General features: G+C 35.6%; 1 protein-coding gene across 1 annotated transcript; it reads left to right on the plus strand.

Annotated features, from left to right (window-relative positions):
- Positions 1-8,464: 8,464 nt before the first annotated feature.
- On the plus strand, positions 8,465-10,773 carry LOC143535960 (uncharacterized). Its single transcript, XM_077030066.1, has 5 exons — positions 8,465-8,732; positions 8,826-8,917; positions 8,997-9,084; positions 9,321-9,412; positions 9,615-10,773. The coding sequence occupies exons 2-5, from the start codon at positions 8,877-8,879 to the stop codon at positions 10,771-10,773; spliced, it is 1,380 nt and encodes a 459-aa protein (XP_076886181.1). The 5' UTR covers positions 8,465-8,732; positions 8,826-8,876.
- The last annotated feature ends 1,024 nt before the right edge of the window (positions 10,774-11,797 follow it).

Raw genomic sequence — 11,797 nt, forward strand, 5'->3', positions numbered from 1 at the left:
TTTTACTGGGCATGATTGATTGATTGATTGATTGATTACTTAACATAGGTTGAGTAAATATTAAGGTTAGATACTTTAACCCGGTTTCGAGCAAACTTACATTTTTAAAGGGTTATTATTATAAATTATTAAATAGTCATATTTTAAACCTTGAACTTTAATTATTTACATTTCTCAACATTTATTTTGTTTAAAGACCTTCAAGACAACCTTTCTAAATTCAAGACTTCTTTTCTTTTTAGGCATTGTGCATTAAACTCGTCGTTCCGACAAATCTCCAAATTATCATCTTTCAAGTTTATCACTTGAAGGTGAGTACTTCATACCCCATTTTCCATCTTTTATTTTGGGGGTGACATGTCATACTTATTCAACAAAATACTTTATATTTGAATCTTAAACCACAAACGTAGTTGTATACTTTACCTAAATAATTGCTCGATTTGGTGTTCTATGCTTATATGTCTATGTGTTTATCGCTTTTGGTTGGTGGAACTATAAAATCCTAGACTATTTGGCATCCCCTTATAGCAAGGTGTCGTTAACGTAATGCAATTAACGATAACTATAAAATCCTAGACTATTTGGCATCCCCTTATAGCTAGGTGTCGCTAATGTGTTTAGCGATATCTATTTATCCAAATTACCACTTTTATTTATCGTTTCGTATGCAAGTTTTGTGGCTATCTTTATTATATACTAATATGATTAAACTTATGAATTGCTCACCGACATTTGTGTTGACAAACTTTATTTTATGAAATGTTGCAGGTTTGCATCTTGGTTGATTTATGATTGTGAAGAAAACGATATCAAAGACCTTAGGATATTAGTAAAAATGAACAATATCAATTTGCCATATTTTGTGATATCTTGTTTATGGTTATTTTATGGATAATTGTTATGTGACATTTTCGATGTTGTGAAATGAAATGAGTTTATTAAATACTGTCACTTTAATTAGTGTCATGTGCTTATGGACAATCGTTACACCTCGGCATGTTTCGCCGCCTTTGGTCGGGGTGTGACAACCGGTATATTGCGTAAGGCTTGAGAGTGTCAATGAATACCTTGAAGAGATGATCTTCGTATTTATAGTCGAGGGTGTGGGAAGGTGATTGGTGGAGTTGTCACTATCGAGTTATTCCCTCTCTACCTGAATGGACACGTGTCGAATCTTTACTGGATGTGGCAGCCTGTACCCGTTTATGGTGTAGCTATTATTTGTGCACGTCGTGGGATGACCATTACGTGTCCAGGTGTCCTCTTTCCATTGGTCGATTTCGCTATCAGGGGGTATTGGGGGAATCTTCTAGAAATAGTTTGTTACAACTACTCTTCCACGTCACGTGGGAATCATGCGTGTGATGAGTCCCTTGAATTGTTTGTGGATTTCTTCCGCGGATATTCGCGTGGCCGTCCGCGGGTTATGGTGGAGATCCACTAAGCGTGTCTTGGATTGTGAATGGCTTTGCCAGTCCATGTGTTCCTTGCGCGGATATCTTTTCACTATCATCGGATTGGATAAGGGATCCATGGGTGGTGGATGTCTTCTGACGATCCGCGGATCGGATAGGAGATCCGTGGGTAGCTTTGCTACCCTCCCTCTATAAATGACAAACACATGAAAGAAATATCCTTGATCATCCTTGGGGATGCTATGCTCTTGCATTTTCAGATTTAGATGTCCAAGTAATAATATGTGGCGATGCAATGATAAGGTTTGATCTTAAAGGGCCGCACAACGAGAAACGTCTATGTACTACGTCTAAAAGGGTTCAGACGCATTAACACATATCAAGGATATGGTTATTATTATTCAGATAAATAATGATATTAATAATTCTACTGTAGTAATTATTATATTAAAATTTTTTTAACAAATTGTTGATCAATAAAAGACTGATAATACCGTTAACTCACAACTGACAAAACAGTTCATTGTAACAACTGATAAATAATTGAAGCTCTATCTGAAGTGATAGAGATATCGAAGATAATAAGAACTAGAGAGTCGAAGTTTCAATGATCATAAGTAACAAGTGATCATCTCAAAAATGTTGATAATAAGATCAACCGATGAGATACTCAATCACATATGAGAAGAACTAGCGACGGAAAGCAAATGACCGAGAAAACTCCTAGTAAACATGATCATTTGATCAACTAAACTACCTTAGCAATATATAAAGATATTTTTTTATGATCAGTTGTCTTAAAAAATTCACAATCCATTCACAATCCTCATCCTAAAAATTTAGATAAACCACCTAGAAACACCACTCCATCGATCATACTCCCAATCCCCATACCCCATCCCAATAATTTTAGGGAAAGCTAAAGTGAATTCCAATATTTGGGGATTATTCATCACCGTAAAATCAAGCAACCAATTAAATGATGACAAATAAGCTTATGAGTTAGATTATATAAAAGAATAATGAAAAAATGATACGAATGAAGAATGGAACGCAGTAGGTTTTAAAAATTTGAGAGATAAATTTAAAAAAATAATGATTTTTAGTTAAATTATATGAATGTCGAATGGGTTTTTAATGCTATTAGCTACGCAACTAAAAATTTACCTTATCAATTGTCTGCTACGAGCATTCACAATCAATCCCTAAACTTTGTGAGTGAGTTTTTCATATTATAGGAAGTGGGCGTGAATGGATAAAAGAGAAATTATTAATGTTTATCAGTATATTTGGGAAGACAGTGTTCACCTTCATTATTTTTTTAATATTTTTAGTTGAAAATGTAATAATAAAGTTATACAGATATTATTTAGTTGAAAAGAAAAAAAAACATAATGATTTTAAGTTTAATTATAAGAATGGACTTCGAATGCTCTAGCAACTATAGTTTTAGTTTTCAGCCTAGAAATGTTTTACGTCACCATCAAAGTGTGCCAGTCACGCAAACACTCTCACTCTACTTTGCAAAGTTATATATAACTTGCGCATTTTAACAAATGATTGTTCAGAGAGTTTACAGAAAGATTGAGAGAAAGCTTGTTCATTCTCATCCCATTCTCAATCCTTAAATAAAAAATTACACTAAAATTCATTACATTTTTTCTCTTTTTATTTCATTTAAATATTACAGTACTTTTTATATTTTTTATCATTACCTTTTTTTTTTCTTCACTCCTAACCACTTTCAAAATATATTAAAAAATTATAGCTTACAACTAAAACTACAAACGTTGTTTACAAGGAGATTTTCGGAAACTTAATGTGATAAAGTTTAAACCTGGTATGTATTTGTAAGCTTAGTTTTCAATTAATATTACAAAATTTGTTACTAATATGTGTTTTTTATTTTTTTTTCAGGTTTAATGGTTCATGTATGTTATATTATTTCTTATTCACTGCATTGTTTATTTATAAAATATTTTCTTTTTATGTTATAGACATGGTTTAACATCTTTTGTAATATTTGAAGCTAAAATACTTATGCCAAATATTTGTGTTGATTGAATATGTTGCTAATATTTTATCTTGTTTGTTGATATGTTTCCCACCAGTGTGTAACACGGGTTATTATCCTAGTAAAATAATACGTTTTGGGAGTCCTCCTACTGCAAAGCATGTTTTTTCCGACAAACAACTAGGGTTCCGCCATTCCAGTGACTCATATGGTAACGCACGGTGGTGGATGCGAGTGTAAGATGGTGGTGGATGAGTGCTCAAGGTGATGGTTTCAAAATAGAAGAAGAAAATGCATAAAGATTAATGGGGTTAGATTGTGTTCATATATTTGGTTAAGAATATTATTACTGATTTAAAAAGCAATAAAACAAAGAAATAGATAAAATAACATAAATGCAATCAAGTTAATGATAAAAGTAGACGAAGTTATTGATTTGGACCAGATTGGCAGCAATTGGAAAACCTAAAGGGTTCAATTGTTAAAAAAAAAAACTTTTTAAACGAAAGTCGTAAAAGTGATCAAACCTAGTGTATAATTTTAGTAGTTTACTCTTTAATATAATTTAAAAAATAAGCCGATTCCATCATCTTTCGTTGTTGTCGTTCATGTATTCAAGGGTTGGGGGGCGGGGGGTGTTCATCCTACCCCTAAACAACTTTCACTTTCTCTCTCCCATCCACACTAGTGCCATATTATTCTGCTTTAACCTCGAAGATGCCCATCTTTTAATCATTTTATTTATTTATTTTTTAAATTAAATTAACTAAATTCTTATAAAAGAAAAAGAACATAATATAGAATTAAAATAACATCCTGTTAATTATAAAAGGTAAAAAACAAACAAGGTAAATACTAAAATTTAAAAAAAAAAACATTTTTGAATCTACTATCATAACAAAGTTCCTTCGGATCAACAACAACTTATAAAATTCGCTCCCGCGATATTTGAAACCTACGCTTGAAAATTTGTGCATTGAATTTGGGATATTGAACAAAACAATCTCTCATTAGTCGTTTATGTGCAACTTCACGTGTCTCTTTACCGCAACTTTTGTTACTTTTGGACGATGACTTGCCGCTTGAGTGACTAGACCAAGGAATTTCACGGTTTGTTGACTATCATCAATGTCGCTACTAGTTGACGAGCTAGACAATGGAAATGTTAAAAAGATCCATTAAATTTTTAAATATTTTGAGATGAGAGGTAGATATTTTTGGGTGTAAAAATAGATTAAATGGTTGGTTTATTTACATGTCTAAACTAAACTTTAAAAAAAAAATAACAACGCTGGAGGGAGCACTCGTTGGCACGGCAACCCCGTACAAGGTGTTTTTTTCAAGGAGCCACACGGGACGGTGTTCCTGACGGGGCCGAGACATGGGCACTCACAGTCCACATCCCCCTAAACGGCTTCGCCCAGCGGCCCGAGTCAACCCAACCCCATTGGTGCTCTAAAATATAATGCTTGCGTGTGGACTTAAAAAAGCAGAAATAAATATACAAATAATCAAAAACCCCTAATTCTTCATCTTCTTCTTCAAGAATCAAAAACCCCAAATTCAAGCTGCTGCCGAATGGCTGAATCATCATCAACACATGTACACTCCCTGCAAAGTTTCCATATTTATGTTATTACGTGTGTTTATATATATGTATCTATCTATGTATGTGTTCATTTGATTTCATTTTCAATTCAGGTGGATTCAGATCTTGCACCACCCACCATTCCAATAAACAATGGTACCCGTTTACTTTTATTATTTTATTTATGTGGGTGTAATGTAACCAAATGATTCTTCTTCTTATGATTGTTATTATGTTTGGATATGAATGCAGGCAAGAGAGGTGCAGAGGAGGATGTTGAGCTTCAAGTTTACAAGAAGAAGCATAAGAAAATGGACGAACAAAACAAGGTAGCTTGCTTTTTTTCAGGCTTATAATAATAATGTTGCTTGAGCAATAGGATTAAGTGCTTTAAGTTAGTCATTTAGCATATGGCCTCTTTGTAGATAGATTATCAACACTATGTCTTTTGGGAACTTTAAGCTTTTTAGGTACGTAACTGACTTGCAAGCTACGATACAAATGAACTGTTCTAGATTGTTGGGGACGTGGAACAGAAAACTGATAGGATTGATCGTGTGTTTGCGTTTATGTATGCTTATTTGAGATCAAGATAAAAACGAAGAGAGATCAGTTATGTTGCTGGCATTGGATCGCATAGCAGCTGTCCCTTGTAAGTTGTTGGCTATTAGAAAATGAAGTCACCATAACGGGTGTTTTGTTAAGTTGTCGTCTACGAATTGTTTTCTTAAGAGCTGACATATTTGGGAGAATTCTAAGATAGATAAGTCTTGGCAACTTGAATTGATCATCTAGTTATAAAGATCGACAATTGTTTCATACAAAAATGCCTGTTCTGTTGAATCTCGAACCTGCCAATTTTCTAAACTAACACAATGTTCCCTGCACTCTCAAATGATGCCGAGTCAAAGGTCTTGACCTTGCTGAATAATATGGTGTACTGTAGTTGTTTATTTCAAGCCATTGGAATGACTGATCCAGCCAGCCAAAGAGCCCTTGTTAAGAAGAAAGATCCTTCATGGTGTTCCGCATTTGTGAGTGGATTATTAATTAACAAACTGCCCATTTTTTCATGGAGCCCACTTTTTTCTAAAATCTGGATTATTCCGGTTTCTGGTTTGATCAATGATATCTCCTGCACTAGGATGCACTCATTTTTTACGATATATTTTATTTTCAGCAGCAGTTGGGATAGTTTAATTGAGGCCCAAATTCTCTTGCAAGTCAATCAGCTGGTTATTAACCAGACGAGCAAAGATCGAGTGGATTCTTCAAGGGCCTGCTCCTGGGCCTAACAGGTTATTAACTAGGCGGGCAAAGATCGAGTGAGTTTATCCAGTCACTTGCCAAAAAACAAGGATTTTTTTTTGTCCGATTTTACTCAATTTCTCCCTAGGTTTTGAAATTGAGTGCTCGCAGCAGTCTATCCTTGCTTCAGCAAAGCTTCATTTGATCAGCAGCACCTTACTAAGTTGACTTTTGAAACAGAAGTCATCACCATTAACCATACAAAGTTGGACTATTCTTACAAACCAAAAGCTCAGCTTGCCACACTTTTATATTCTTTTTATTCTTAGCTACAAAAGTATATCAAACTCTCTCCCTTTGGCTGATGGCAAATTATTCTACAAGGGGTGTTTGCTAATTTCTTCCAACTTCCAACTCTTCTACATTTGTTCACCTTGCATTCTACATTTTTATAATGGGATTACTAAAGTTTAACTATCTAAATGTATGAGGGCTTGGGAACACACACACATATTTGATTTATTCCTAGCAATGTTATTACTATAATAAGCTTACAGTGATATAGCATGTGAGGGCTAAAATGTATTAAAGGATTGATCAATTTTTTTCCCCTTACACCAACTGAATGATCATGGCAATAATATAATATATTGTATAATTTTGATGGGTTAAAATATATGATATGATTGAGTAATATTTTTCTTCTTCCGAATGTTTATTTATAGGCTACACCTGTAAATGTAGCAGCAGCTACTCAAGATGCAAATGAGTCTATGCAAGAAGATGAAGATGATAATACTTCCCCAAATAAGAGTGTAATGATACTAATTTAGCCTTTTTCTATTCTTTTGAGTGTTTGAACTTTGAATGACTATTTGGTATGGTAGGTTGAAGCAGCTACAGTTGTGGAAACTGCACAGGATGATGCAGAAAGATCTAGCATCTCTAATGAGTATGAGGAAGATCATCAAAATTTAGAATCCCCAAAGACAAGTGTAAGTACTATTTACATTTTCATCATGCACTTTTCAGACAATTTTTAATTTTACTTTCAGGAAGATAATGGTTGGTAAATTTAGCCTTGTAATGGCCTCTAGTTATGAAAATGCAGTTTTCAGTAATGAAATGGTCTTTAGTTAATAAGGATGCACCGTTTAGATGCCTATCAAATATCACGTCAACATTTCATAATCTTTTAGCAGGATGGGACGTGTAACATAACACACAAATTGTGAGAGAATACTTTATCTTTGGTTTTTATGGTCCTGAGTTACACATTTTCTGTCCTTTAGAAAGGATGATTCTGATTTTGGCAAAAATATTTTTCATTGAGAGACCCTACCTAAAAATATTTTCTAAGATAAAAGTGTATTTGCATCGACTTAAAGCATCTAATCTAGAACAAAACAACTTGAATCGATGTTGGATCATTCCCCTAACTTAAAAAGAACTTCACTTGAAGTGCTACCCTTAAAACTTTTATTAGTCTCTCATTACCATTTACTTAACTAGTCCATTTTGATATGAAAGATGGATGTTTTGCGAGTCACGAGCAGCTCGAAATAATGCGATCCTTGAAATAGTCTAATAAATAGTGTGTAGGTCGTTAGGCACTTAGGGGTAGTAGGTAACAGGCCAAAATGGGTAATTTTGTAGGGCATGGTTGGGTTGGACCTTCAGCACTACTTTCCATCTCTTATAACATTAAATATAGCTTAAGTTTAGTACAAGGATTTTTATTTTGTTTACTTGTATTCATTTAAAAACACTTTGTTTGGCTTTTGACTTCTCCTAGCTTTTTCATTGATTTATTTTACTCTATCCACTTGATTTTTTAGGCATAAAATATAGCCTAGTTTAATCAACGTTTGGGTAATGTGTTGAAATTAGAGCTTCTATCTGTAAATATGTTGAGCCACAGCATGGTTTAAACAAGCGTAGGTGCACTTTTGCTTGAAGCCTGTAGCACAACTTATTCTCTCTCTCTCTCTCTATATATATATATATAATTTAGTTTTACTGATTTTTTCTTTGGTTGCACATGGAGCTTTTTTTGGTTGTATGTGGAGATAAGAAATCTCATAAATAGGATATTTCATGCTTTTTATGGTTAAATCATTGCTGGATATTCACCTATATCCTCTCAAACGTTTGGTGCAGCCTCTCAAAGCTAACAGTGAGTTACTTGATCATCCAACGATGGAACATGATCACATGGGATCAAGAACTTTGTTTATTGGCAACTTAAGTTTTCAAATTGAAGAAGAAGATGTGTAAGCACTTTTATCTTTTGCCTCATTTGTAACTACTTTTGTATTTTGTTGTTTGACAATTTATTTAACAATCCAGAAGGGATTTCTTCAAAAATGCTGGCGAAATTGCTGACATCCGTTTTGGCATTAAAGATGACCGATTCTTGGGCTATGGTCACATTGAGTTCACCACCGTAGAAGCAGCTCAAGAGGTAGGTACAATTAAGTTAGTGCCACATATGAACACAAAAGTTATAATTATTTATCTGATAATAACAAGGCTTTATGTATTTTGTTTTGCCCAGGCTCTGAAACTAAACGGGGAGGTGCTACTAGATCGGCGAGTTACAGTTGCTATGAAAAGGCGGCAACGAGGTGCGTACACACCGGTTAACAGGTATCATGGCCTGACAATATATATTATGAGTCTAAAATTAAATATCTGAACTATCTACTTATCTATTTACTGAATGTAGCATGGACAAGTCTAAGCAAAGGAGTGGTCATGCTCAAGTTAAAACCATATACGTTCGAGGATTTGAATGTAGTGACAGTTTCGACAATGTACGTTTATGTCATATGTAATCTTGCAAACAAATACTTTTATTCGGCATCAATCATTCAGAAGTGTCTAAATTTGTACATTTGTTATAAATAGTCAGTGGGTCCAAATACTATTTCTTCGATAATAATCTAGTTTCCTGAATAAACTGGTTTAGGAGGAGGTTAATACATCCTTTTAAGATAATTTTTTTATATATCAGGAGGTTAGAGAGATAAATGCTTTGTATTTTGTGCAGATTAAGAGTGCACTTGAAAAGCATTTTGGGAATTGTGGAGAAATTGCACGACTGGACATACCCAAAGACTACCAGACTGGGGCTCCTAGAGGGTTTGTCTTCTTCTCATGCCTTGGAATTGGTTTTTAAATTTTGATGCTTACTGAAAACAATTATCGATGTTTTTATAAAAATGCAAGTTAGGATGCTGCAGTTTGTTTGTTTTTGTTTTTGTTTTTTTTTTCCTGTTTTTCTAAATTTGAGTGGTTAAAAGTAACACCATTTTGACACTGATCTTTGTGTTTGTTTATGCAGAGTTGCATTTATTGAATTTAGTGACAGTAATGGGTGCTGTGAAGCTTTGGGACTTGATGGATCTGAAGTTGGAGGCAGCAGGTTAACTGTTGAGGAAGCCAGAAAGCAAAAAGGTGATGTCCGTGAAGGATATGGCGGCTGGAGTGGCTCTTTTGTTAGAGAAAGTGGGTCTGGTCGTGGCTGGAGTGGCTCTAATGTTAGAGAAAGCGGGCCTAGTGGTGGCTGGAGTGGCTCTAATGCTGCAAAAAATGGGTTCGGTGGTGGCTGGAGTGGCTCTAATGTTACTAAAAGCGGGCCAGGTGGTGGCTGGAGTGGCTCTAATGTTAGAGAAAGCGGGTCTGGTGGTGGCTGGAGTGGCAAGTATGTTAGAGAAAGTGGGTCTGGTGGTGGCTCTTATGTTAGAGAAAATGGGTTTGGTCGTGGCACTTATGTTAGAGAAAGTGGGTTTGGTCGTGGCTCTAGTGTAAGAGAAAACGGGTCTGGTGGTGGCTCTTATGCTAGAGAAAGTGGGTCTAGTGCTGGCTCTTATGTTAGAGAAACTGGGTCTAGTGTTGGGTGGAGTGGCTCTCATGCTAGAGAAAGTGGCGGCTCTTATGTTAGGGAAAGAGGGTCTAGTGGTAGCTGGAGTAGCTCTCATGCTAGAGAAAGCGGGTCTAGTGGTGGCTGGAGTGGCTCTCATGCTAGAGAAAGTGCGTCTGGTGGTGGCTGGAGTGGCTCTCATGCAAGAGAAAGTGCATCTGGTGGTGGCTGGAGTGGCTCTCATGTTAGGGAAAGCAGATCTAGTCGTGGCTCTTATGTTAGAGAAAGCGTATCTGGTGGTGGCTCTTATGTTAGAGAAAGTGGATCTGGTGGTGGCCGGGGCGGGTCTTATGTTAGAGAAAGCGGGGGGTCTGGTGGTTGGCGTAGAGAAAGTGAGTATGGTAGCAAATCGCATGGGGAAAGTAGTTATGGTAGAGTCTCACATGCTGAAAATGGCTCTGGTAGTGGTTGGCGTAAAGAGAGTAGCTATGGTCGTGGTGGTGGCGGCGGCTGTGATGGTGGTTGGGGTAGAGGAAGTGGATCTAGTGGTGGTAGGTTTAGCAGTAGTGGTATGGGTAGAGGTAGCAGCCACCGTGTGGGCAGTTTTTATAGTGTCAGCAGAAGAGGTGGACGGTCATGAACAAGCAGTTAGTTATCCCTCAATTTTCCACTTTTCCTGATGATATCAAAGGCTCCAGAATGTCTTTTCTAATTGCTACATTCATCTACTTGTACGACTGCAAATGAAGTCGGCCTTTTCTTTCTTATGATGCATATCGTATTTTCTTGTGCTATCTATTATTTATTCTTTTGTTCCTTGTGGTTTTATCAATGCCAAGTCTCTAATAAGCAAATTGTTGTTGATTATTAAAACCAATAGAAACATATAAATCACATTTGCATATTATTGTTATGCTCGGGTTTGAGAGATAGAGCTTGTGTGTATAAACTGCTTTGTGTGGGTATGACACATCTGACCATATTAGCTGATTACAGAGACAGCACCAACAAGAGCTCAGTTTGGTTTAAGTAACAAGGGACTTGTGTGATGACTGAACCAAGTATAGACCATCATTCATCTTCATAGGAACCGTAGGTTCACGAAACTCATGTATATCAGAGATGAAGATGAACTTTACTTCATTGTGATCACCCTACATTGTTGAAAGTAGCCCATGTAATTTGATTGGTAAAGGGAAATATCTTCATTTAGATGTATGGCACATATCATTAGCCTAATAGTTTAGGATGTATTGAAAGAACAAGATAACGCTATTTATTTGTAATGTCCTAAAACATATAAGATCATCGATGTTTAAAATGTGTGTTAATGGTAAAAATAAATAGAGTTGGAAGGTCTAGGTAGTTACTTTGGATGTTGAATAACACTCATGACGTGTTAGATAGGGATCGTCAACTTAAAAAGGCTATTGACATGTTTATGTATAACAAGTGAGTGATAATCCTATAATCGCACAACTGTGCCATGCGTTCTCCAAAATTCAATTCGGGGAAGCACACAACCAATTTGACCATTCTTGTTATCGTAATCCTTAGTTTACAGTCCCTTTATGTATACACATATTCTTTTTACAACTTCAAAATACGATACTTTGGAATATTGTTGGAATTTAGCACATTCACTATCCAACTTTTCTCTAGCA

This window comes from Bidens hawaiensis, unplaced genomic scaffold (genome assembly GCF_021521415.1).
Source record: "Bidens hawaiensis isolate Kalapana, Puna unplaced genomic scaffold, B.hawaiensis_p1.1 tig00010730_1, whole genome shotgun sequence".
In the NCBI taxonomy this organism is placed as follows: Eukaryota; Viridiplantae; Streptophyta; class Magnoliopsida; order Asterales; family Asteraceae; genus Bidens; species Bidens hawaiensis.

Excerpts from the sequence above, each read along its gene's own strand:
- LOC143535960 (XM_077030066.1), top strand. The coding sequence starts at position 8,877 with ATGAAAAGGCGGCAACGAGGTGCGTACACACCGGTTAACAG. Across the intron at positions 9,085-9,320 it reads GTAGTGACAGTTTCGACAAT|ATTAAGAGTGCACTTGAAAA; the intron begins GTACGTTTATGT and ends TATTTTGTGCAG. Across the intron at positions 9,413-9,614 it reads CAGACTGGGGCTCCTAGAGG|AGTTGCATTTATTGAATTTA; the intron begins GTTTGTCTTCTT and ends TTGTTTATGCAG.